The sequence below is a fragment of the Schistocerca americana genome, unplaced genomic scaffold, assembly GCF_021461395.2.
Source record: "Schistocerca americana isolate TAMUIC-IGC-003095 unplaced genomic scaffold, iqSchAmer2.1 HiC_scaffold_487, whole genome shotgun sequence".
Taxonomy (NCBI): Eukaryota; Metazoa; Arthropoda; class Insecta; order Orthoptera; family Acrididae; genus Schistocerca; species Schistocerca americana.
In genome coordinates this window covers 20,728-46,114 of record NW_025726222.1, presented here as the reverse complement: position 1 = coordinate 46,114, position 25,387 = coordinate 20,728, and the positions used below count along the sequence as shown (strand labels likewise).

The window sequence follows — 25,387 nt, the reverse complement described above, 5'->3', positions numbered from 1 at the left end:
TTGAGAGGACAGTTCAACTTGAGAAGACAGCTCAACTTGAGAGGACAGCTCAACTTGAGAGGACAGCTCAACTTGAGAGGACAGCTCAAGTTGTGAGGACAGCTCAACTTGAGAGGACAGCTCAACTTGAGAGGACAGCTCAACTTGAGAGGACAGCTCAACTTGAGAGGACAATTCAACTTGCGAGGACAGCTCATCTAGAGCGGACAGCTCATCGAGAGGGGACAGCTCAACTTGAGAGAACAGCACAGCTTGCAAAGACAGCACAGCTTGCCAGGACAGCTCAGCTTGAGAGGACAGCTCAACTTGAGAGGACAGCTCAACTACAGAGGACAGCTCAACTTGAGAGGACAGCTCAACTTGAGAGGACAGCTCACCTTGAGAGGACAGCTCAACTTGACAGGACAGCTCAACTTGCGAGGACAGCTCAACTTGAGAGGACAGCTCATCTTGAGAGGACAGCTCAACTGGAGAGGACTGCTCAACTTGAGAGGACAGCTCAACTTGATAGGACAGCCCAACTTGAGAGGACAGTACAGCTTCCGAGGACAGCAAAGCTAGCGAGGAAAGCAAAGCCTGCGAGGACAGCACAGCTTGTGACGACAGCACGGCTTGCGAAGACAGCACGGCTTCCGATGACAGCATAGCTTGCGAGAACAGCACACCTTGCGAGGACAGCACAGCTTGCGAGGAAAGCAAAGCTTGCGAGGGCAGCTCAGGTTGCGAGGACAGCACACCTTGCGAGGACAGCACAGCTTGCAAGGACACCACAGCTTGCGAGGACAGCACAGCTAGCGAGGACAGCACAGCTTGCGAGGACAGCACAGCTTGCGAGGACGGCACAGCTTGTGAGGACATCACAGCTTGCGAGACAGTTCAACTTGAGAGGACAGCTCAACTTGAGAGGACAGCTCAGCTTGAGAGGACAGCTCAACTTGAGCAGACAGCTCAACTTGAGTGGACAGCTCAACTTGAGAAGACAGATCAACTTGAGGGGACAGCACTACTTAAGAGGAAAGCACTACTTGAGAGGAAAGCACAACTTGCGAGGACAGCAAAGCTGGCGAGGACAGCACAGCTTGCGAGGACAGCACAGCTAGCGAGGACAGCACAGCTTGCAAGGACAGCACGGCTTGCAAGGACAGCACGGCTTGCGAGGATAGCACGGCTTGCGAGGACAGCACGGCTTGTAAGGACAGCACAGCTTGCGAGGACCGCACGGCTTGCGAGGACAGCACGGCTTGCGAGGACAGCACAGCTTGCGAAGACAGCACATCTTGCGAGGACAGCTCAATTTGAGAGGACAGCTCAACTTGAGAGGACAGCTCAACTTGAGAGGAAAGCTCAATTTGACAGCTGAACTTGAGAGGACAGCTCAACTTCAGAGGACAGCTCAACTTGAGACGACAGCTCAACTTGAGATGGCAGCTGAACTTGAGAGGGCAGCTCAACTTGAGACGACAGCACAGCTTGCGAGGACAGCACAGCTTGCGAGGACAGCAAAGCTTGCGACGACAGCACAGCTTGCGAGGACAGCACAGCTTGCGAGGACAGCACAGCTTGCGAGGGCAACAGAGCTTGCGCGGAAAGCAGAGGTTGCGAGGACAGCTCAGCTTGAGATAACAGCTAAACTTGAGAGGACAGTTCAACTTGAGCGGACTGTACGACTTGAGAAGATAGCACAACTTGCGAGGACAGCAAAGCTTGCGAGAACAGCAAAGCTTGCTAGGACAGCAAAGCGTGAGAGGACAGCACGGCTTCTGAGGACAGCACGGCTAGCGAGGACAGCACGGCTTGCGAGGACAGCAGAGGTTGGGAGGACAGCTTAGCTTGCGATGACAGCACAGCTTGCGAGGACAGCTCAAACTGAGAGGACTGCTCAACTTGAGAGGACAGCTCAACTTGAGAGGACAGCACAACTTGTGAGGACAGCACATCTAGAGAGGACTGCTCATCGAGAGAGGACAGCTCAACTTGAGAGGACAGCTCAACTTGAGAGGACAGCTCAACTTGAGAGGACAGCTCATCTTGAGAGGACAGCTCAACTTGAGAGGACAGCTCAACTTGAGAGGACAGCTCAACTTGAGAGGACAGCACAACTTGAGAGGACAGCACAGCTTCCGAGGACAGCAAAGCTTGCCAGGAAAGCAAAGCTTGCGAGGACAGCACGGATTGCGATGACAGCACGGCTTGCGAAGACAGCACGGCTTCCGATGACAGCATAGCTTGCGAGAACAGCACGGCTTGCGAGGACAGCACAGATTGTGAGGACGGGTCAGCTTGCGAGGAAAGCACAGCTTGCGAGGACAGCACAGCTTGCGAGGAAAGCACAGCTTACGAAGGGCAGCACAGTTTGCGAGGACAGCACAGCTTGCGAGGACAGCAGAGCTTGCAAGGACAGCACAGCTTGCGAGGACAGCACAGCTAACGAGGACAGCACAGCTTGCGAGGACAGCACAGCTTGTGAGGACGGCACAGCTTGCGAGGACATCACAGCTTGCGAGGACAGTTCAACTTGAGAGGACAGCTCAACTTGAGAGGACAGCTCAGCTTGAGAGGACAGCTCAACTTGAGCAGACAGCTCAACTTGAGTGGACAGCTCAACTTGAGAAGACAGCTCAACTTGAGGGGACTGCACTACTTAAGAGGAAAGCACTACTTGGGAGGAAAGCACAACTTGCGAGGACAGCAAAGCTGACGAGGACAGCAGAGCTTGCAAGGACAGCACGGCATGCGAGGACAGCACGGCTTGCAAGGACAGCACAGCTTGCGAAGACAGCACAGCTTGCGAGGACAGCACAGCTTGCGAGGACAGCACAGCTTGCGAGGAAAGCACAGCTTGCGAGGACAGCACAGCTTGCGAGGAATGCACAGGTTGCGAGGACAGCTCAGCTTGAGAGGACAGCTCAACTTGACAGGACAGCTCAACTTGAGCGGACTGCTCAACTTGAGAGGAAAGCTCAACTTGAGAGGACAGCTCAACTTCAGAGGACAGCTCAACTTGAGAGGACAGCTCAACTTGAGAGGACAGCTCAACTTGAGAGGGCAGCTGAACTTGAGAGGGCAGCTCAACTTGAGGCGACAGCACAGCTTGCGAGGACAGCACAGCTTGCGAGGACAGCACATTTTGCGAGGACAGCACAGTTTGCGAGGACAGCACAGCTTGCGAGGACAGCACAGCTTGCGAGGAGAGAACGGCTTGCGAGGACAGCACAGGTTGCGAGGACAGCACAGGTTGCAAGGACAGCACAGCTTCCAAGGACAGCAAAGCTTGCGAGGACGGCACAGCTTGTGAGGACAGCACAGCTTGCGAGGACAGCACCGCTGGGAGGACAGCACAGCTTGCGAGGACAGCACAGCTTGCGAGGACAGCACAGCTTGCGAGGACAGCACAGCTTGCGAGGACAGCTCAGATTGAGAGGACAGCTCAACTTGAGAGGAGAGCTCAACTTGAGCAGACTGCTCAACTTGAGAGGAAAGCTCAACTTGAGAGGACAGCTCAATTTGAGAGAACAGCTCAACTTGAGAGGACAGCTGCACTTGAGAGGACTGCACAACTTGAGAAGACAGCACAATTTGCGAGGACAGCAAAGCTTGCTAGGACAGCAAAGTTTGCGAGGGCAGAACAGCTTGCGAGGACAGCACGGCTTCTCAGTACAGCACGGCTAGCGAGGACAGCACGACTTGCGATGACAGCAGAGGTTGGGAGGTCAGCTCAGCTTGCGTGGACAGCAGAGCTTGCGAGGACAGCACAGCTTGCGAGGACGACATGGCTTGCGAGGACAGCACGGCTTGCGAGGACAGCACAGCTTGCGAGGACAGCACGGCTTGCGAGGACAGCACAGCTTGCGAGGACAGCACAGCTTGCGAGGACAGCTCAACTTGAGAGGACAGCTCAACTTGAGAGGACAGCTCAATTTGAGAGGACAGCTCAACTTGAGAGTACAGCTCAACTTGACAGCTCAATTTGAGACCACAGGTCAACTTGAGAGGACAGCTCAACTTGAGAGGACAGCTCAACTTGAGAGGGCAGCTGAACTTGAGAGGGGAGCTCAACTTGAGACGACAGCACAGCTTGCGTGGACAGCACAGCTTGCGAGGACAGCACAGCTTGCGAGGACAGCACAGCTTGCGAGGACAGCACAGCTTGCGAGGACAGCACAGCTTCCGAGGACAGCACAGCTTGCGAGGAGAGAACGGCTTGTTAGGACAGTACAGGTTGCGAGGACAGCACAGGTTGCGAGGACAGCACAGCTTCCAAGGACAGCACAGCTTGCGAGGACAGCACAGCTTGCGAGGACAGCACAGCTTGCGAGGACAGCACAGCTTGCGAGGACAGCACAGCTTGCGAGGACAGCACAGCTTGCGAGGACAGCACGGCTTGCGAGGAAAGCACAGGTTGCGAAGACAGCTCAGCTTGAGAGGACAGCTCAACTTGGGAGGACAGCTCAACTTGAGCGGACAGCTCAAGTAGAGAGGACAGCTCAACTTGAGAGGACAGCTCAACTTGAGAGGACAGCTCATCTTGAGAGGACAGCTCAACTTGCGAGGACAGCTCGAGAGGACAGCTCATCTTGAGAGGACAGATCTACTTGAGAGGACAGCTCTACTTGAGACGACAGCTCAACTTGAGAGGACAGCACAACTTGAGAGGACAGCACAGCTTCCGAGGACAGCAAAGCTTGCGAGGAAAGCAAAGCCTGCGAGGACAGCACGGCTTGCGATGACAGCACGGCTTGCAAAGACAGCACGGCTTCCGATAACAGCACAGCTTGCGAGAACAGCACGGCTTGCGAGGACAGCACAGCTTGCGAGGACGGCTCAGCTTGCGAGGAAAGCACAGCTTGCGAGGACAGCACGGCTTGCGAGGACAGTTCAACTTGAGAGGACAGTTCAACTTGAGAGGACAGCTCAGCTTGAGAGGACAGCTCAACTTGAGCAGACAGCTCAACTTGAGTGGACAGCTCAACTTGAGAAGACAGCTCAATTTGAGGGGACAGCTCAACTTGACAGCTCAATTTGAGAGCACAGCTCAACTTGATAGGACAGCTCAACGTCACAGCTCAACTTGAGAGGACAGCTCAACTTCAGAGGACAGCTCAACTTGAGAGGACAGCTCAACTTGAGAGGACAGCTCAACTTGAGAGGGGAACTGAACTTGAGAGGGCAGCTCAATTTGAGACGACAGCACAGCTTGCGAGGACAGCACAGCTTGCGAGGAGAGCACAGCTTGCGAGGACAGCACAGCTTGCGAGGACAGCACAGCTTGCGAGGACAGCACAGCTTGCGAGGAGAGAACGGCTTGTGAGGACAGCACAGGTTGCGAGGACAGCACAGGTTGCGAGGACAGCACAGCTTCCAAGGACAGCACAGCTTGCGAGGACAGCATAGCTTGCGAGGACAGCGCAGTTTGCGAGGACAGCACAGCTTGCGAGGACAGCACAGCTTGCGAGGACAGCACAGCTTGTGAGGACAGCACAGCTTGCGAGGACAGCACAGCTTCCAAAGACAGCACAGCTTGCGAGGAAAGCGCAGGTTGCGAGGACCCCTCAGCTTGAGCGGACTGCTCAACTTGAGAGGAAAGCTCAACTTGAGAGGACAGCTCAACTTGAGAGAACAGCTCAACTTGAGGGGACAGCTCAAATTGAGAGGACAGCTTAACTTGAGAAGACAGCTCAACTTGAGAGGACAGCACTACTTGAGAGCAAAGAACTACTTGAGAGGAAAGCACAACTTGCGAGGACAGCACAGCTTGTGAGGACAGCACATTTTGCGAGGACAGCACAGTTTGCGAGGACAGCACAGCTTGCGAGGACAGCACAGCTTGCGAGGACAGCACATTTTGCGAGGACAGCACAGTTTGCGAGGACAGCACAGCTTGCGAGGACAGCACAGCTTGCGAGGAGAGAACGGCTTGCGAGGACAGCACAGGTTGCGAGGACAGCACAGGTTGCAAGGACAGCACAGCTTCCAAGGACAGCAAAGCTTGCGAGGACGGCACAGCTTGGGAGGACAGCACAGCTTGCGAGGACAGCACCGCTTGCGACGACAGCACAGCTTGCGAGGACAGCACAGCTTGCGAGGACAGCACAGCTTGCGAGGACAGCACAGCTTGCGAGGACAGCTCAGATTGAGAGGACAGCTCAACTTGAGAGGACAGCTCAACTTGAGCAGACTGCTCAACTTGAGAGGAAATCTCAACTTGAGAGGACAGCTCAATTTGAGAGAACAGCTCAACTTGAGAGGACAGCTGCACTTGAGAGGACTGCACAACTTGAGAAGACAGCACAATTTGCGAGGACAGCAAAGCTTGCTAGGACAGCAAAGTTTGCGAGGGCAGAACAGCTTGCGAGGACAGCACGGCTTCTCAGTACAGCACGGCTAGCGAGGACAGCACGACTTGCGATGACAGCAGAGGTTGGGAGGTCAGCTCAGCTTGCGTGGACAGCAGAGCTTGCGAGGACAGCACAGCTTGCGAGGACGACACGGCTTGCGAGGACAGCACGGCTTGCGAGGACAGCACAGCTTGCGAGGACAGCACGGCTTGCGAGGACAGCACAGCTTGCGAGGACAGCACAGCTTGCGAGGACAGCTCAACTTGAGAGGACAGCTCAACTTGAGAGGACAGCTCAATTTGAGAGGACAGCTCAACTTGAGAGTACAGCTCAACTTGACAGCTCAATTTGAGAGCACAGGTCAACTTGAGAGGACAGCTCAACTTGAGAGGACAGCTCAACTTGAGAGGGCAGCTGAACTTGAGAGGGGAGCTCAACTTGAGACGACAGCACAGCTTGCGTGGACAGCACAGCTTGCGAGGACAGCACAGCTTGCGAGGACAGCACAGCTTGCGAGGACAGCACAGCTTGCGAGGACAGCACAGCTTGCGAGGACAGCACAGCTTCCGAGGACAGCACAGCTTGCGAGGAGAGAACGGCTTGTTAGGACAGTACAGGTTGCGAGGACAGCACAGGTTGCGAGGACAGCACAGCTTCCAAGGACAGCACAGCTTGCGAGGACAGCACAGCTTGCGAGGGCAGCACAGCTTGCGAGGACAGCACAGCTTGCGAGGACAGCACAGCTTGCGAGGACAGCACAGCTCGCGAGGACAGCACAGCTTGCGAGGACAGCACGGCTTGCGAGGAAAGCACAGGTTGAGAAGACAGCTCAGCTTGAGAGGACAGCTCAACTTGGGAGGACAGCTCAACTTGAGCGGACAGCTCAAGTAGAGAGGACAGCTCAACTTGAGAGGACAGCTCAACTTGAGAGGACAGCTCAACTTGAGAGGACAGCTCAACTTGCGAGGACAGCTCGAGAGGACAGCTCATCTTGAGAGGACAGATCTACTTGAGAGGACAGCTCTACTTGAGAGGACAGCTCAACTTGAGAGGACAGCACAACTTGAGAGGACAGCACAGCTTCCGAGGACAGCAAAGCTTGCGAGGAAAGCAAAGCTTGCGAGGACAGCACGGCTTGCGATGACAGCACGGCTTGCAAAGACAGCACGGCTTCCGATAACAGCACAGCTTGCGAGAACAGCACGGCTTGCGAGGACAGCACAGTTTGCGAGGACGGCTCAGCTTGCGAGGAAAGCACAGCTTGCGAGGACAGCACGGCTTGCGAGGACAGTTCAACTTGAGAGGACAGTTCAACTTGAGAGGACAGCTCAGCTTGAGAGGACAGCTCAACTTGAGCAGACAGCTCAACTTGAGTGGACAGCTCAACTTGAGAAGACAGCTCAACTTGAGGGGACAGCTCAACTTGACAGCTCAATTTGAGAGCACAGCTCAACTTGATAGGACAGCTCAACGTCACAGCTCAACTTGAGAGGACAGCTCAACTTCAGAGGACAGCTCAACTTGAGAGGACAGCTCAACTTGAGAGGACAGCTCAACTTGAGAGGGGAACTGAACTTGAGAGGGCAGCTCAATTTGAGACAACAGCACAGCTTGCGAGGACAGCACAGCTTGCGAGGAGAGCACAGCTTGCGAGGACAGCACAGCTTGCGAGGACAGCACAGCTTGCGAGGACAGCACAGCATGCGAGGAGAGAACGGCTTGTGAGGACAGCACAGGTTGCGAGGACAGCACAGGTTGCGAGGACAGAACAGCTTCCAAGGACAGCACAGCTTGCGAGGACAGCATAGCTTGCGAGGACAGCACAGTTTGCGAGGACAGCACAGCTTGCGAGGACAGCACAGCTTGCGAGGACAGCACAGCTTGTGAGGACAGCACAGCTTGCGAGGACAGCACAGCTTGCAAAGACAGCACAGCTTGCGAGGAAAGCGCAGGTTGCGAGGACCCCTCAGCTTGAGCGGACTGCTCAACTTGAGAGGAAAGCTCAACTTGAGAGGACAGCTCAACTTGAGCGAACAGCTCAACTTGAGGGGACAGCTCAAATTGAGAGGACAGCTTAACTTGAGAAGACAGCTCAACTTGAGAGGACAGCACTACTTGAGAGCAAAGCACTACTTGAGAGGAAAGCACAACTTGCGAGGACAGCAAAGCTGGCGAGGACAGCACAGCTTGCGAGGACAGCACAGCTAGCGAGGACAGCACAGCTTGCAAGGACAGCACGGCTTGCAAGGACAGCACGGCTTGCGAGGATAGCACGGCTTGCGAGGACAGCACGGCTTGTAAGGACAGCACAGCTTGCGAGGACCGCACGGCTTGCGAGGACAGCACGGCTTGCGAGGACAGCACAGCTTGCGAAGACAGCACATCTTGCGAGGACAGCTCAATTTGAGAGGACAGCTCAACTTGAGAGGACAGCTCAACTTGAGAGGAAAGCTCAATTTGACAGCTCAACTTGAGAGGACAGCTCAACTTCAGAGGACAGCTCAACTTGAGACGACAGCTCAACTTGAGATGGCAGCTGAACTTGAGAGGGCAGCTCAACTTGAGACGACAGCACAGCTTGCGAGGTCAGCACAGCTTGCGAGGACAGCAAAGCTTGCGACGACAGCACAGCTTGCGAGGACAGCACAGCTTGCGAGGACAGCACAGCTTGCGAGGGCAACAGAGCTTGCGCGGAAAGCAGAGGTTGCGAGGACAGCTCAGCTTGAGATAACAGCTAAACTTGAGAGGACAGTTCAACTTGAGCGGACTGTACGACTTGAGAAGATAGCACAACTTGCGAGGACAGCAAAGCTTGCGAGAACAGCAAAGCTTGCTAGGACAGCAAAGCGTGAGAGGACAGCACGGCTTCTGAGGACAGCACGGCTAGCGAGGACAGCACGGCTTGCGAGGACAGCAGAGGTTGGGAGGACAGCTTAGCTTGCGATGACAGCACAGCTTGCGAGGACAGCTCAAACTGAGAGGACTGCTCAACTTGAGAGGACAGCTCAACTTGAGAGGACAGCACAACTTGTGAGGACAGCATATCTAGAGAGGACTGCTCATCGAGAGAGGACAGCTCAACTTGAGAGGACAGCTCAACTTGAGAGGACAGCTCAACTTGAGAGGACAGCTCATCTTGAGAGGACAGCTCAACTTGAGAGGACAGCTCAACTTGAGAGGACAGCTCAACTTGAGAGGACAGCACAACTTGAGAGGACAGCACAGCTTCCGAGGACAGCAAAGCTTGCCAGGAAAGCAAAGCTTGCGAGGACAGCACGGATTGCGATGACAGCACGGCTTGCGAAGACAGCACGGCTTCCGATGACAGCATAGCTTGCGAGAACAGCACGGCTTGCGAGGACAGCACAGATTGTGAGGACGGGTCAGCTTGCGAGGAAAGCACAGCTTGCGAGGACAGCACAGCTTGCGAGGAAAGCACAGCTTACGAAGGGCAGCACAGTTTGCGAGGACAGCACAGCTTGCGAGGACAGCAGAGCTTGCAAGGACAGCACAGCTTGCGAGGACAGCACAGCTAACGAGGACAGCACAGCTTGCGAGGACAGCACAGCTTGTGAGGACGGCACAGCTTGCGAGGACATCACAGCTTGCGAGGACAGTTCAACTTGAGAGGACAGCTCAACTTGAGAGGACAGCTCAGCTTGAGAGGACAGCTCAACTTGAGCAGACAGCTCAACTTGAGTGGACAGCTCAACTTGAGAAGACAGCTCAACTTGAGGGGACTGCACTACTTAAGAGGAAAGCACTACTTGGGAGGAAAGCACAACTTGCGAGGACAGCAAAGCTGACGAGGACAGCAGAGCTTGCAAGGACAGCACGGCATGCGAGGACAGCACGGCTTGCACGGACAGCACAGCTTGCGAAGACAGCACAGCTTGCGAGGACAGCACAGCTTGCGAGGACAGCACAGCTTGCGAGGAAAGCACAGCTTGCGAGGACAGCACAGCTTGCGAGGAATGCACAGGTTGCGAGGACAGCTCAGCTTGAGAGGACAGCTCAACTTGACAGGACAGCTCAACTTGAGCGGACTGCTCAACTTGAGAGGAAAGCTCAACTTGAGAGGACAGCTCAACTTCAGAGGACAGCTCAACTTGAGAGGACAGCTCAACTTGAGAGGACAGCTCAACTTGAGAGGGCAGCTGAACTTGAGAGGGCAGCTCAACTTGAGGCGACAGCACAGCTTGCGAGGACAGCACAGCTTGCGAGGACAGCACATTTTGCGAGGACAGCACAGTTTGCGAGGACAGCACAGCTTGCGAGGACAGCACAGCTTGCGAGGAGAGAACGGCTTGCGAGGACAGCACAGGTTGCGAGGACAGCACAGGTTGCAAGGACAGCACAGCTTCCAAGGACAGCAAAGCTTGCGAGGACGGCCCAGCTTGTGAGGACAGCACAGCTTGCGAGGACAGCACCGCTGGGAGGACAGCACAGCTTGCGAGGACAGCACAGCTTGCGAGGACAGCACAGCTTGCGAGGACAGCACAGCTTGCGAGGACAGCTCAGATTGAGAGGACAGCTCAACTTGAGAGGAGAGCTCAACTTGAGCAGACTGCTCAACTTGAGAGGAAAGCTCAACTTGAGAGGACAGCTCAATTTGAGAGAACAGCTCAACTTGAGAGGACAGCTGCACTTGAGAGGACTGCACAACTTGAGAAGACAGCACAATTTGCGAGGACAGCAAAGCTTGCTAGGACAGCAAAGTTTGCGAGGGCAGAACAGCTTGCGAGGACAGCACGGCTTCTCAGTACAGCACGGCTAGCGAGGACAGCACGACTTGCGATGACAGCAGAGGTTGGGAGGTCAGCTCAGCTTGCGTGGACAGCAGAGCTTGCGAGGACAGCACAGCTTGCGAGGACGACATGGCTTGCGAGGACAGCACGGCTTGCGAGGACAGCACAGCTTGCGAGGACAGCACGGCTTGCGAGGACAGCACAGCTTGCGAGGACAGCACAGCTTGCGAGGACAGCTCAACTTGAGAGGACAGCTCAACTTGAGAGGACAGCTCAATTTGAGAGGACAGCTCAACTTGAGAGTACAGCTCAACTTGACAGCTCAATTTGAGACCACAGGTCAACTTGAGAGGACAGCTCAACTTGAGAGGACAGCTCAACTTGAGAGGGCAGCTGAACTTGAGAGGGGAGCTCAACTTGAGACGACAGCACAGCTTGCGTGGACAGCACAGCTTGCGAGGACAGCACAGCTTGCGAGGACAGCACAGCTTGCGAGGACAGCACAGCTTGCGAGGACAGCACAGCTTCCGAGGACAACACAGCTTGCGAGGAGAGAACGGCTTGTTAGGACAGTACAGGTTGCGAGGACAGCACAGGTTGCGAGGACAGCACAGCTTCCAAGGACAGCACAGCTTGCGAGGACAGCACAGCTTGCGAGGACAGCACAGCTTGCGAGGACAGCACAGCTTGCGAGGACAGCACAGCTTGCGAGGACAGCACAGCTTGCGAGGACAGCACGGCTTGCGAGGAAAGCACAGGTTGCGAAGACAGCTCAGCTTGAGAGGACAGCTCAACTTGGGAGGACAGCTCAACTTGAGCGGACAGCTCAAGTAGAGAGGACAGCTCAACTTGAGAGGACAGCTCAACTTGAGAGGACAGCTCATCTTGAGAGGACAGCTCAACTTGCGAGGACAGCTCGAGAGGACAGCTCATCTTGAGAGGACAGATCTACTTGAGAGGACAGCTCTACTTGAGACGACAGCTCAACTTGAGAGGACAGCACAACTTGAGAGGACAGCACAGCTTCCGAGGACAGCAAAGCTTGCGAGGAAAGCAAAGCCTGCGAGGACAGCACGGCTTGCGATGACAGCACGGCTTGCAAAGACAGCACGGCTTCCGATAACAGCACAGCTTGCGAGAACAGCACGGCTTGCGAGGACAGCACAGCTTGCGAGGACGGCTCAGCTTGCGAGGAAAGCACAGCTTGCGAGGACAGCACGGCTTGCGAGGACAGTTCAACTTGAGAGGACAGTTCAACTTGAGAGGACAGCTCAGCTTGAGAGGACAGCTCAACTTGAGCAGACAGCTCAACTTGAGTGGACAGCTCAACTTGAGAAGACAGCTCAATTTGAGGGGACAGCTCAACTTGACAGCTCAATTTGAGAGCACAGCTCAACTTGATAGGACAGCTCAACGTCACAGCTCAACTTGAGAGGACAGCTCAACTTCAGAGGACAGCTCAACTTGAGAGGACAGCTCAACTTGAGAGGACAGCTCAACTTGAGAGGGGAACTGAACTTGAGAGGGCAGCTCAATTTGAGACGACAGCACAGCTTGCGAGGACAGCACAGCTTGCGAGGAGAGCACAGCTTGCGAGGACAGCACAGCTTGCGAGGACAGCACAGCTTGCGAGGACAGCACAGCTTGCGAGGAGAGAACGGCTTGTGAGGACAGCACAGGTTGCGAGGACAGCACAGGTTGCGAGGACAGCACAGCTTCCAAGGACAGCACAGCTTGCGAGGACAGCATAGCTTGCGAGGACAGCGCAGTTTGCGAGGACAGCACAGCTTGCGAGGACAGCACAGCTTGCGAGGACAGCACAGCTTGTGAGGACAGCACAGCTTGCGAGGACAGCACAGCTACCAAAGACAGCACAGCTTGCGAGGAAAGCGCAGGTTGCGAGGACCCCTCAGCTTGAGCGGACTGCTCAACTTGAGAGGAAAGCTCAACTTGAGAGGACAGCTCAACTTGAGAGAACAGCTCAACTTGAGGGGACAGCTCAAATTGAGAGGACAGCTTAACTTGAGAAGACAGCTCAACTTGAGAGGACAGCACTACTTGAGAGCAAAGAACTACTTGAGAGGAAAGCACAACTTGCGAGGACAGCACAGCTTGTGAGGACAGCACGGTTTGCGAGGACAGCACGGCTTGCGAGGACAGCACGGACGGCGAGGACAGCATGGCTTGCGAAGACAGCACGGCTTGCGAGGAAAGCAGGGCTTGCGAGGACAGCACAGCTTGCGAGGACAGCACAGCTTGTGAGGACAGCACAGCTTGCGAGGACAGCTCAACTTGAGAGGACAGCTCAACTTGAGAGGACAGCTCAACTTGAGAGGACAGCTCAATTAGAGAGGACAGCTCAGCTTGAGAGGACAGCTCAACTTGAGCGGACAGCTCAACTTGAGAGGACAGCTCAACTTGAGAAGACAGCTCAACTTGAGAGGACAGCACTACTTGAGAGGAAAGCACTACTTGAGAGGAAAGCACAACTTGCGAGGACAGCACAGGTTGCGAGGACAGCACAGCTTGCGAGGACAACACAGCTTGTGAGGATGGCACGGCTTGAAAGGACAGGACAGCTTGCGAGGACAGTTCAGCTTGCGAGGACAGCACAGCTTGTGAGGACAGGAAAGCTTGCGAGGATGGCACAGCTTGCGAGGACATCACAGCTTGCGAGGACAATTCAACTTGAGAGGACAGCTCAACTTGAGACGACAGCTCAACTTGAGAGGACAGCTCAGCTTGAGAAGACAGCTCAACTTGAGGGGACAGCTCAAATTGAGAGGACAGCTTAACTTGAGAAGACAGCTCAACTTGAGAGGACAGCACTACTTGAGAGCAAAGCACTACTTGAGAGGAAAGCACAACTTGCGAGGACAGCACAGCTTGTGAGGACAGCACGGTTTGCGAGGACAGCACGGCTTGCGAGGACAGCACGGCCGGCGAGGACAGCATGGCTTGCGAAGACAGCATGGCTTGCAAGGAAAGCAGGGCTTGCGAGGACAGCACAGCTTGCGAGGACAGCACAGCTTGTGAGGACAGCACAGCTTGCGAGGACAGCTCAACTTGAGAGGACAGCTCAACTTGAGAGGACAGCTCAACTTGAGAGGACAGCTCAATTAGAGAGGACAGCTCAGCTTGATAGGACAGCTCAACTTGAGCGGACAGCTCAACTTGAGAGGACAGCTCAACTTGAGAAGACAGCTCAACTTGAGAGGACAGCACTACTTGAGAGGAAAGCACTACTTGAGAGGAAAGCACAACTTGCGAGGACAGCACAGCTTGTGAGGACAACACGGCTTGCGAGGGCAGCACGGCTTGCTATGACAGCATAGCTTGCGAGGACAGCACAGGTTGCGAGGACAGCACAACATTCAAGGACAGCACAGCCTGCGAGGACTGCACAGCTTGCGAGGACAGCATAGCTTACGAGGACAGCACAGCTTGCGAGGACAGCACAGGTTGCAAGGACAGAACAGCTTGCGAGGACAGCACAGCTTGCAAGGACAGCACAGGTTGCGAGGACAGCACAGCTTGCCAGGACAGCACAGCTTGCGAGGACGGCACAGCTTGCGAGGACAGCACAGCTTGCGAGGACATCACAGCTAGCGAGGACAGTTCAACTTCAGAGGACAGTTCAACGTGAGAGGACAGCTCAAATTGAGAGGACAGCTCAGCTTCAGAGGACAGCTCAACTTGAGCGGACAAGTCACCTTGAGAGGACAGTTCAACTTGAGAAGACAGCTCAACTTGAGTGGACAGCACTACTTGAGAGGAAAGCACTACTTGAGAGGAAAGCACAAATTGGGAGGACAGCAAAGCTTGCGAGGGCTGCACAGCTTGTGAGGACAGCAAGGCTTGCGAGGACAGCAAGGCTTGCGAGGACAGCACGGCTTGCAAGGACAGCACAACTTGCGAGGACAGCACAGCTTGCGAGGACAGCACAGCTTGCGAGGACAGCACCGCTTGTGAGGACAGCACAGCTTGCGAGGACGGCACAGCTTGTGAGGACATCACAGCTTGCGAGGACAGTTCAACTTGAGAGGACAGTTCAACTTGAGAGGACAGCTCAACTTTAGAGGACAGCTCAGCTTGAGAGGACAACTCAACTTGAGGGGACAGCTCAACTTGAGAGGACAGTTCAACTTGAGAAGACAGCTCAAATTGAGAGGACAGCACTACTTGAGAGGAAAGCACTACTTGAGAGGAAAGCACTACTTGCGAGGACAGCAAAGCTTGGGAGGACAGCACAGCTTGCGAGGACAGCATGGGTTGCGAGAACAGCACAGCTTGTGAGGACAGCACAGCTTGCGAGGACAGCACAGCTTGCAAGGACAGCTCAACTTGAGAGGACAGCTCAACTTCAGAGGACAGCTCAACTTGAAACGACAGCTCATCTTGAGAGGACAGCTCAACTTGAGAGGACAGCTCAACTTGAAAGGACAGCTCAACTTAAGAGGACAGGTTAACTTGAGAGGACAGCTCAACTTGAGAGGACAGCTCAACTTGAGAGGGCAGCTGAACTTGAGAGGGCAGCTCAACTTGAGGCGACAGCACAGCTTGCGAGGACAGCACAGCTTGCGAGGACAGCACATTTTGCGAGGACAGCACAGTTTGCGAGGACAGCACAGCTTGCGAGGACAGCACAGCTTGCGAGGAGAGAACGGCTTGAGAGGACAGCACAGGTTGCGAGGACAGCACAGGTTGCAAGGACAGCACAGCTTCCAAGGACAGCAAAGCTTGCGAGGACGGCACAGCTTGGGAGGACAGCACAGCTTGCGAGGACAGCACCGCTTGCGACGACAGCACAGCTTGCGAGGACAGCACAGCTTGCGAGGACAGCACAGCTTGCGAGGACAGCACAGCTTGCGAGGACAGCTCAGATTGAGAGGACAGCTCAACTTGAGAGGACAGCTCAACTTGAGCAGACTGCTCAACTTGAGAGGAAATCTCAACTTGAGAGGACAGCTCAATTTGAGAGAACAGCTCAACTTGAGAGGACAGCTGCACTTGAGAGGACTGCACAACTTGAGAAGACAGCACAATTTGCGAGGACAGCAAAGCTTGCTAGGACAGCAAAGTTTGCGAGGGCAGAACAGCTTGCGAGGACAGCACGGCTTCTCAGTACAGCACGGCTAGCGAGGACAGCACGACTTGCGATGACAGCAGAGGTTGGGAGGTCAGCTCAGCTTGCGTGGACAGCAGAGCTTGCGAGGACAGCACAGCTTGCGAGGACGACACGGCTTGCGAGGACAGCACGGCTTGCGAGGACAGCACAGCTTGCGAGGACAGCACGGCTTGCGAGGACAGCACAGCTTGCGAGGACAGCACAGCTTGCGAGGACAGCTCAACTTGAGAGGACAGCTCAACTTGAGAGGACAGCTCAATTTGAGAGGACAGCTCAACTTGAGAGTACAGCTCAACTTGACAGCTCAATTTGAGAGCACAGGTCAACTTGAGAGGACAGCTCAACTTGAGAGGACAGCTCAACTTGAGAGGGCAGCTGAACTTGAGAGGGGAGCTCAACTTGAGACGACAGCACAGCTTGCGTGGACAGCACAGCTTGCGAGGACAGCACAGCTTGCGAGGACAGCACAGCTTGCGAGGACAGCACAGCTTGCGAGGACAGCACAGCTTGCGAGGACAGCACAGCTTCCGAGGACAGCACAGCTTGCGAGGAGAGAACGGCTTGTTAGGACAGTACAGGTTGCGAGGACAGCACAGGTTGCGAGGACAGCACAGCTTCCAAGGACAGCACAGCTTGCGAGGACAGCACAGCTTGTGAGGGCAGCACAGCTTGCGAGGACAGCACAGCTTGCGAGGACAGCACAGCTTGCGAGGACAGCACAGCTTGCGAGGACAGCACAGCTTGCGAGGACAGCACGGCTTGCGAGGAAAGCACAGGTTGCGAAGACAGCTCAGCTTGAGAGGACAGCTCAACTTGGGAGGACAGCTCAACTTGAGCGGACAGCTCAAGTAGAGAGGACAGCTCAACTTGAGAGGACAGCTCAACTTGAGAGGACAGCTCAACTTGAGAGGACAGCTCAACTTGCGAGGACAGCTCGAGAGGACAGCTCATCTTGAGAGGACAGATCTACTTGAGAGGACAGCTCTACTTGAGAGGACAGCTCAACTTGAGAGGACAGCACAACTTGAGAGGACAGCACAGCTTCCGAGGACAGCAAAGCTTGCGAGGAAAGCAAAGCTTGCGAGGACAGCACGGCTTGCGATGACAGCACGGCTTGCAAAGACAGCACGGCTTCCGATAACAGCACAGCTTGCGAGAACAGCACGGCTTGCGAGGACAGCACAGCTTGCGAGGACGGCTCAGCTTGCGAGGAAAGCACAGCTTGCGAGGACAGCACGGCTTGCGAGGACAGTTCAACTTGAGAGGACAGTTCAACTTGAGAGGACAGCTCAGCTTGAGAGGACAGCTCAACTTGAGCAGACAGCTCAACTTGAGTGGACAGCTCAACTTGAGAAGACAGCTCAACTTGAGGGGACAGCTCAACTTGACAGCTCAATTTGAGAGCACAGCTCAACTTGATAGGACAGCTCAACGTCACAGCTCAACTTGAGAGGACAGCTCAACTTCAGAGGACAGCTCAACTTGAGAGGACAGCTCAACTTGAGAGGACAGCTCAACTTGAGAGGGGAACTGAACTTGAGAGGGCAGCTCAATTTGAGACAACAGCACAGCTTGCGAGGACAGCACAGCTTGCGAGGAGAGCACAGCTTGCGAGGACAGCACAGCTTGCGAGGACAGCACAGCTTGCGAGGACAGCACAGCTTGCGAGGAGAGAACGGCTTGTGAGGACAGCACAGGTTGCGAGGACAGCACAGGTTGCGAGGACAGAACAGCTTCCAAGGACAGCACAGCTTGCGAGGACAGCATAGCTTGCGAGGACAGCACAGTTTGCGAGGACAGCACAGCTTGCGAGGACAGCACAGCTTGCGAGGACAGCACAGCTTGTGAGGACAGCACAGCTTGCGAGGACAGCACAGCTTGCAAAGACAGCACAGCTTGCGAGGAAAGCGCAGGTTGCGAGGACCCCTCAGCTTGAGCGGACTGCTCAACTTGAGAGGAAAGCTCAACTTGAGAGGACAGCTCAACTTGAGCGAACAGCTCAACTTGAGGGGACAGCTCAAATTGAGAGGACAGCTTAACTTGAGAAGACAGCTCAACTTGAGAGGACAGCACTACTTGAGAGCAAAGCACTACTTGAGAGGAAAGCACAACTTGCGAGGACAGCACAGCTTGTGAGGACAGCACGGTTTGCGAGGACAGCACGGCTTGCGAGGACAGCACGGCCGGCGAGGACAGCATGGCTTGCGAAGACAGCATGGCTTGCGAGGAAAGCAGGGCTTGCGAGGACAGCACAGCTTGCGAGGACAGCACAGCTTGTGAGGACAGCACAGCTTGCGAGGACAGCTCAACTTGAGAGGACAGCTCAACTTGAGAGGACAGCTCAACTTGAGAGGACAGCTCAATTAGAGAGGACAGCTCAGCTTGAGAGGACAGCTCAACTTGAGCGGACAGCTCAACTTGAGAGGACAGCTCAACTTGAGAAGACAGCTCAACTTGAGAGGACAGCACTACTTGAGAGGAAAGCACTACTTGAGAGGAAAGCACAACTTGCGAGGACAGCACAGGTTGCGAGGACAGCACAGCTTGCGAGGACAGCACAGCTTGTGAGGATGGCACGGCTTGAAAGGACAGGACAGCTTGCGAGGACAGTTCAGCTTGCGAGGACAGCACAGCTTGTGAGGACAGGAAAGCTTGCGAGGATGGCACAGCTTGCGAGGACATCACAGCTTGCGAGGACAATTCAACTTGAGAGGACAGCTCAACTTGAGACGAAAGCTCAACTTGAGAGGACAGCTCAGCTTGAGAGGACAGCTCAACTTGAGGGGACAGCTCAAATTGAGAGGACAGCTTAACTTGAGAAGACAGCTCAACTTGAGAGGACAGCACTACTTGAGAGCAAAGCACTACTTGAGAGGAAAGCACAACTTGCGAGGACAGCACAGCTTGTGAGGACAGCACGGTTTGCGAGGACAGCACGGCTTGCGAGGACAGCACGGCCGGCGAGGACAGCATGGCTTGCGAAGACAGCACGGCTTGCGAGGAAAGCAGGGCTTGCGAGGACAGCACAGCTTGCGAGGACAGCACAGCTTGTGAGGACAGCACAGCTTGCGAGGACAGCTCAACTTGAGAGGACAGCTCAACTTGAGAGGACAGCTCAACTTGAGAGGACAGCTCAATTAGAGAGGACAGCTCAGCTTGATAGGACAGCTCAACTTGAGCGGACAGCTCAACTTGAGAGGACAGCTCAACTTGAGAAGACAGCTCAACTTGAGAGGACAGCACTACTTGAGAGGAAAGCACTACTTGAGAGGAAAGCACTACTTGCGACGACAGCACAGCTTGTGAGGACAACACGGCTTGCGAGGGCAGCACGGCTTGCTATGACAGCATAGCTTGCGAGGACAGCACAGGTTGCGAGGACAGCACAACATTCAAGGACAGCACAGCTTGCGAGGACTGCACAGCTTGCGAGGACAGCATAGCTTACGAGGACAGCACAGCTTGCGAGGACAGCACAGGTTGCAAGGACAGCACAGCTTGCGAGGACAGCACAGCTTGCAAGGACAGCACAGGTTGCGAGGACAGCACAGCTTGCCAGGACAGCACAGCTTGCGAGGACGGCACAGCTTGCGAGGACAGCACAACTTGCGAGGACATCACAGCATGCGAGGACAGTTCCTCTTCAGAGGACAGTTCAACGTGAGAGGACAGCTCAAATTGAGAGGACAGCTCAGCTTGAGAGGACAGCTCAAATTTAGAGGACAGCTCAGCTTGAGAGGACAACTCAACTTGAGGGGACAGCTCAACTTGAGAGGACAGTTCAACTTGAGAAGACAGCTCAAATTGAGAGGACAGCACTACTTGAGAGGAAAGCACTACTTGAGAGGAAAGCACAACTTGCGAGGACAGCAAAGCTTGCGAGGACAGCACAGCTTGCGAGGACAGCATGGGTTGCGAGAACAGCACAGCTTGTGAGGACAGCACAGCTTGCGAGGACAGCACAGCTTGCAAGGACAGCTCAACTTGAGAGGACAGCTCAACTTCAGAGGACAGCTCAACTTGAAACGACAGCTCATCTTTAGAGGACAGCTCAACTTGAGAGGACAGCTCAACTTGAGAGGACAGCTCAACTTAAGAGGACAGCTCAACTTGAGCGGACAGCTCAACTTGAGAGGACAGCTCAACTTGAGAAGACAGCTCAACTTGAGAGGACAGCACTTATTGAGAGGAAAGCACTACTTGAGAGGAAAGCACAACTTGCGAGGACAGCACAGCTTGTGAGGACAACACGGCTTGCGAGGGCAGCACGGCTTGCTATGACAGCATAGCTTGCGAGGACAGCACAGGTTGCGAGGACAGCACAACATTCAAGGACAGCACAGCTTGCGAGGACTGCACAGCTTGCGAGGACAGCATAGCTTACGAGGACAGCACAGCTTGCGAGGACAGCACAGGTTGCAAGGACAGCACAGCTTGCGAGGACAGCACAGCTTGCAAGGACAGCACAGGTTGCGAGGACAGCACAGCTTGCCAGGACAGCACAGCTTGCGAGGACGGCACAGCTTGCGAGGACAGCACAGCTTGCGAGGACATCACAGCTTGCGAGGACAGTTCAAATTCAGAGGACAGTTCAACGTGAGAGGACAGCTCAAATTGAGAGGACAGCTCAGCTTGAGAGGACAGCTCAACTTGAGCGGACAAGTCACCTTGAGAGGACAGTTCAACTTGAGAAGACAGCTCAACTTGAGTGGACAGCACTACTTGAGAGGAAAGCACTACTTGAGAGGAAAGCACAAATTGGGAGGACAGCAAAGCTTGCGAGGACAGCACAGCTTGTGAGGACAGCAAGGCTTGCGAGGACAGCAAGGCTTGCGAGGACAGCACGGCTTGCAAGGACAGCACAACTTGCGAGGACAGCACAGCTTGCGAGGACAGCACAGCTTGCGAGGACAGCACCGCTTGTGAGGACAGCACAGCTTGCGAGGACGGCACAGCTTGTGAGGACATCACAGCTTGCGAGGACAGTTCAACTTGAGAGGACAGTTCAACTTGAGAGGACAGCTCAACTTTAGAGGACAGCTCAGCTTGAGAGGACAACTCAACTTGAGGGGACAGCTCAACTTGAGAGGACAGTTCAACTTGAGAAGACAGCTCAAATTGAGAGGACAGCACTACTTGAGAGGAAAGCACTACTTGAGAGGAAAGTACAACTTGCGAGGACAGCAAAGCTTGCGAGGACAGCACAGCTTGCGAGGACAGCATGGGTTGCGAGAACAGCACAGCTTGTGAGGACAGCACAGCTTGCGAGGACAGCACAGCTTGCAAGGACAGCTCAACTTGAGAGGACAGCTCAACTTCAGAGGACAGCTCAACTTGAAACGACAGCTCATCTTGAGAGGACAGCTCAACTTGAGAGGACAGCTCAACTTGAGAGGACAGCTCAACTTGGGAGGACAGCTCAACTTGAGAGGACAGCTCATCTTGAGAAGACAGCTCAACTTGAGAGGACAGCACAACGTGAGAGGACAGCTCAACTTGAGAGGACAGCTCAACTTGGGAGGACAGCTCAACTTGAGAGGACAGCTCATCTTGAGAAGACAGCTCAACTTGAGAGGACAGCACTACTTGAGAGGTAAGCACAACTTGCGAGGACAGCAAAGCTTGCGAGGACAGAACAGCTTGCGAGGATAGCACGGCTTGCGAGGACAGCACGGCTTGCGAGGACAGCATAGCTTGCGAGGACAGCACAGGTTTCGAGGACAGCACAGCTTTCGAGGACAGCACAGCTTGCGAGGACTGCACAGCTTGCGAGGACAGCACAGCTTGCGAGCACAGCACAGCTTGCGAGGACAGCACAGGTTGCGAGGACAGCACAGCTTGCGAGGACGGCACAGCTTGCGAGGACGGCACAGCTTGCGAGGACTGCACAGCTTGCGAGCACATCACAGCTTGCGAGGACAGTTCAACTTGAGAAGACAGTTCATCTTCAGAGGACAGCTCAACTTGAGAGGCAGCTCAGCTTGAGAGGACAGCTCAACTTGAGCGGACAGCTCAACTTGAGAGGACAGCTCAACTTGAGCGGACAGCTCAACTTGAGAGGACAGCTCAACTTGAGAAGACAGCTCAACTTGAGAGGACAGCACTACTTGAGAGGAAAGCACTACTTGAGAGGAAAGCACAACTTGCGAGGACAGCACAGCTTGTGAGGACAGCACGGCTTGCGAGGGCAGCACGGCTTGCTATGACAGCATAGCTTGCGAGGACAGCACAGGTTGCGAGGACAGCACAACTTTCAAGGACAGCACAGCTTGCGAGGACTGCACGGCTTGCGAGGACAGCATAGCTTACGAGGACAGCACAGCTTGCGAGGACAGCACAGGTTGCAAGGACAGCACAGCTTGCGAGGACAGCACAGCTTGCAAGGACAGCACAGGTTGCGAGGACAGCACAGCTTGCGAGGACAGCACAGCTTGCGAGGACGGCACAGCTTGCGAGGACAGCACAGCTTGCGAGGACATCACAGCTTGCGAGGACAGTTTAACTTCAGAGGACAGTTCAACGTGAGAGGACAGCTCAAATTGAGAGGACAGCTCAGCTTGAGAGGACAGCTCAACTTGAGTGGACAAGTCAACTTGAGAGGACAGTTCAACTTGAGAAGACAGCTCAACTTGAGTGGACAGCACTACTTGAGAGGAAAGCACTACTTGAGAGGAAAGCACAAATTGGGAGGACAGCAAAGCTTGCGAGGACAGCACAGCTTGTGAGGAAAGCAAGGCTTGCGAGGACAGCAAGGCTTGCGAGGACAGCACGGCTTGCGAGGACAGCATGGCTTGCGAGGACAGCATGGCCTGCGAGGACAGCACGGCTTGCGAGGACAGCACGGCTTGCCAGGACAGCGCGGCTTGCAAGGACAGCACAGCTCGCGAGGACAGCACAGCTTGCGAGGACAGCACAGCTTGCGAGGACAGCACAGCTTGTGAGGACAGCACAGCTTGCGAGGACGGCACAGCTTGTGAGGACATCACAGCTTGCGAGGACAGTTCAACTTGAGAGGACAGCTCAACTTGAGAGGACAGCTCAACTTTAGAGGACAGCACAGCTTGAGAGGACAACTCAACTTGAGGGGACAGCTCAACTTGAGAGGACAGTTCAACTTGAGAAGACAGCTCAAATTGAGAGGACAGCACTACTTGAGAGGAAAGCACTACTTGAGAGGAAAGCACAACTTGCGAGGACAGCAAAGCTTGCGAGGACAGCACAGCTTGCGAGGACAACATGGGTTTCGAGAACAGTGCGGCTTGCAATGACAGCACGGCTTGCGAGGACAGCACGGCCTGCGAGGAAAGCACGGCTTGCGAGGACAGCACGGCTTGCAAGGACAGCACGGTTTGCGAGGACAGCACAGCTTGTGAGGACAGCACAGCTTGCGAGGACAGCACACCTTGCAAGGACAGCTCAACGAGAGGACAGCTCAACTTCAGAGGACAGCTCAACTTGAGAATACAGCTCAAATTAAGAGGTCAGCTCAACTTAAGAGGACAGCTCAACTTGAAACGACAGCTCATCTTGAGAGGACAGCTCAACTTGAGAGGACAGCTCAACTTGAGAGGACAGCTCAACTTAAGAGGACAGGTTAACTTGAGAGGACAGCTCAACTTGAGAGGACAGCTCAACTTGAGAGGACACCTCAACTTGAGAGGATAGCTCAACTTGAGAGGACAGCACAACTTGAGAGGACAGCTCAACTTGAGAGGACAGCTCAACTTGGGAGGACAGCTCAACTTGAGAGGACAGCTCATCTTGAGAAGACAGCTCAACTTGAGAGGACAGCACTACTTGAGAGGTAAGCACAACTTGCGAGGACAGCAAAGCTTGCGAGGACAGAACAGCTTGCGAGGACAGCACGGCTTGCGAGGACAGCACGGCTTGCGAGGACAGCATAGCTTGTGAGGACAGCACAGGTTTCGAGGACACCACAGCTTTCGAGGACAGCACAGCTTGCGAGGACTGCACAGCTTGCGAGGACAGTACAGCTTGCGAGGACAGCACAGCTTGCGAGGACAGCACAGGTTGCGAGGACAGCACAGCTTGCGAGGACGGCACAGCTTGCGAGGACGGCACAGCTTGCGAGGACTGCACAGCTTGCGAGGACATGACAGCTTGCGAGGACAGTTCAACTTGAGAAGACAGTTCATCTTCAGAGGACAGCTCAACTTGAGAGGCAGCTCAGCTTGAGAGGACAGCTCAACTTGAGCGGACAGCTCAACTTGAGAGGACAGCTCAACTTTAGAAGACAGCTCAACTTGAGAGAAAAGCACTACTTGAGAGGAAAGCACAACTTGCGAGGATAGCAAAGCTTGCGAAGACAGCACAGCTTGCGAGGACAGCATGGCTTGCGAGGACAGCTCGGCTTGCGAGGACAGCATGGCTTGCGAGGACAGCACGGACTGCGAGGACAGCACGGCTTGCGAGGACAGCACGGCTTGCGAGGAAAGCACGGCTTGCGAGGAAAGCACGGCTTACGTGGACAGCACAGCTTGCGAGGACAGCAGAGCTTGCGAGGACAGCTCAACTTGAGAGGACAGCTCAACTTGAGAGGACAGCTCAACTTGAGAGGACATCTCAACTTAAGAGAACAGCTCAACTTGAGAGGACAGCTCCACGTGAGACGACAGCTCAACTAGAGAGGACAGCTCAACTAGAGAGGACAGCTCAACTTGAGAGGACAGCTCAACTTGAGAGAACAGCTCCACTTGAGAGAACAGCTCAACTTGAGAGGACAGCTCAACTTGAGAGGACAGCTCAACTTGAGAGGACAGCTCCACGTGAGACGACAGCTCAACTTGAGAGGACACCTCAACTAGAGAGGACAGCACAACTTGAGAGGACAGCACAACTTGCGAGGACAGCACAACTTGGGCGGACAGCAAAGCTTGCGCGAACAGCAGAGCTTGCGCCGACAGCAAAGCTTGCGAGGACAGCACGGCTTGTGAGCACAGCACGGATTGCGACGACAGCACGGCTTGCGAGGATGGCACATCTTGCGAGGACAGCACGGCTTTTGAGGACAGCACGGCATCCGAGGACAGCACAGTTTGCGAGGACAGCACAGCTTTCAAGGACAGCACAGCTTGCGAGGACAGCACAGCTTGCGAGGACAGCTCATGTAGAGAGGACAGCTCAAGTTGAGAGGACAGCTCAACTTGAAGGACAGC

The 25,387-nt window shown here is 54.7% G+C and overlaps 3 protein-coding genes across 3 annotated transcripts; all 3 read left to right on the top strand.

Annotated features, from left to right (window-relative positions):
• The first annotated feature begins 1,835 nt into the window (after positions 1-1,835).
• LOC124585202 (repetin-like) lies at positions 1,836-4,578 on the top strand. The gene is made up of 3 exons (XM_047131377.1): positions 1,836-2,188; positions 2,280-3,654; positions 3,697-4,578. Exons 1-3 carry the CDS (start codon positions 1,836-1,838, stop codon positions 4,576-4,578), a joined length of 2,610 nt encoding a protein of 869 aa, XP_046987333.1.
• A 4,700-nt stretch (positions 4,579-9,278) lies between these two features.
• LOC124585201 (repetin-like) lies at positions 9,279-12,021 on the top strand. Its single transcript, XM_047131376.1, has 3 exons — positions 9,279-9,631; positions 9,723-11,097; positions 11,140-12,021. The coding sequence occupies exons 1-3, from the start codon at positions 9,279-9,281 to the stop codon at positions 12,019-12,021; spliced, it is 2,610 nt and encodes an 869-aa protein (XP_046987332.1).
• A 2,033-nt stretch (positions 12,022-14,054) lies between these two features.
• LOC124585200 (collagen alpha-2(IV) chain-like) lies at positions 14,055-17,167 on the top strand. Its single transcript, XM_047131375.1, has 4 exons — positions 14,055-14,115; positions 14,437-14,725; positions 15,391-16,207; positions 16,250-17,167. The coding sequence occupies exons 1-4, from the start codon at positions 14,055-14,057 to the stop codon at positions 17,165-17,167; spliced, it is 2,085 nt and encodes a 694-aa protein (XP_046987331.1).
• The last annotated feature ends 8,220 nt before the right edge of the window (positions 17,168-25,387 follow it).

Bases quoted from the DNA above. Each gene is read 5' to 3' on its own strand.
- LOC124585202 (XM_047131377.1), top strand. From the start codon at position 1,836: ATGACAGCACAGCTTGCGAGGACAGCTCAAACTGAGAGGACTGCTCAA. The intron at 2,189-2,279 runs GCTTGCGAAGAC...AGGACGGGTCAG, and splicing joins CGGATTGCGATGACAGCACG to CTTGCGAGGAAAGCACAGCT. The intron at 3,655-3,696 runs GTACAGCACGGC...TTGCGATGACAG, and splicing joins GAGGACAGCACGGCTTCTCA to CAGAGGTTGGGAGGTCAGCT.
- LOC124585201 (XM_047131376.1), top strand. From the start codon at position 9,279: ATGACAGCACAGCTTGCGAGGACAGCTCAAACTGAGAGGACTGCTCAA. The intron at 9,632-9,722 runs GCTTGCGAAGAC...AGGACGGGTCAG, and splicing joins CGGATTGCGATGACAGCACG to CTTGCGAGGAAAGCACAGCT. The intron at 11,098-11,139 runs GTACAGCACGGC...TTGCGATGACAG, and splicing joins GAGGACAGCACGGCTTCTCA to CAGAGGTTGGGAGGTCAGCT.
- LOC124585200 (XM_047131375.1), top strand. From the start codon at position 14,055: ATGGCTTGCAAGGAAAGCAGGGCTTGCGAGGACAGCACAGCTTGCGAG. The intron at 14,116-14,436 runs GTGAGGACAGCA...AGGACAGCACAG, and splicing joins TTGCGAGGACAGCACAGCTT to GTTGCGAGGACAGCACAACA. The intron at 16,208-16,249 runs GTACAGCACGGC...TTGCGATGACAG, and splicing joins GAGGACAGCACGGCTTCTCA to CAGAGGTTGGGAGGTCAGCT.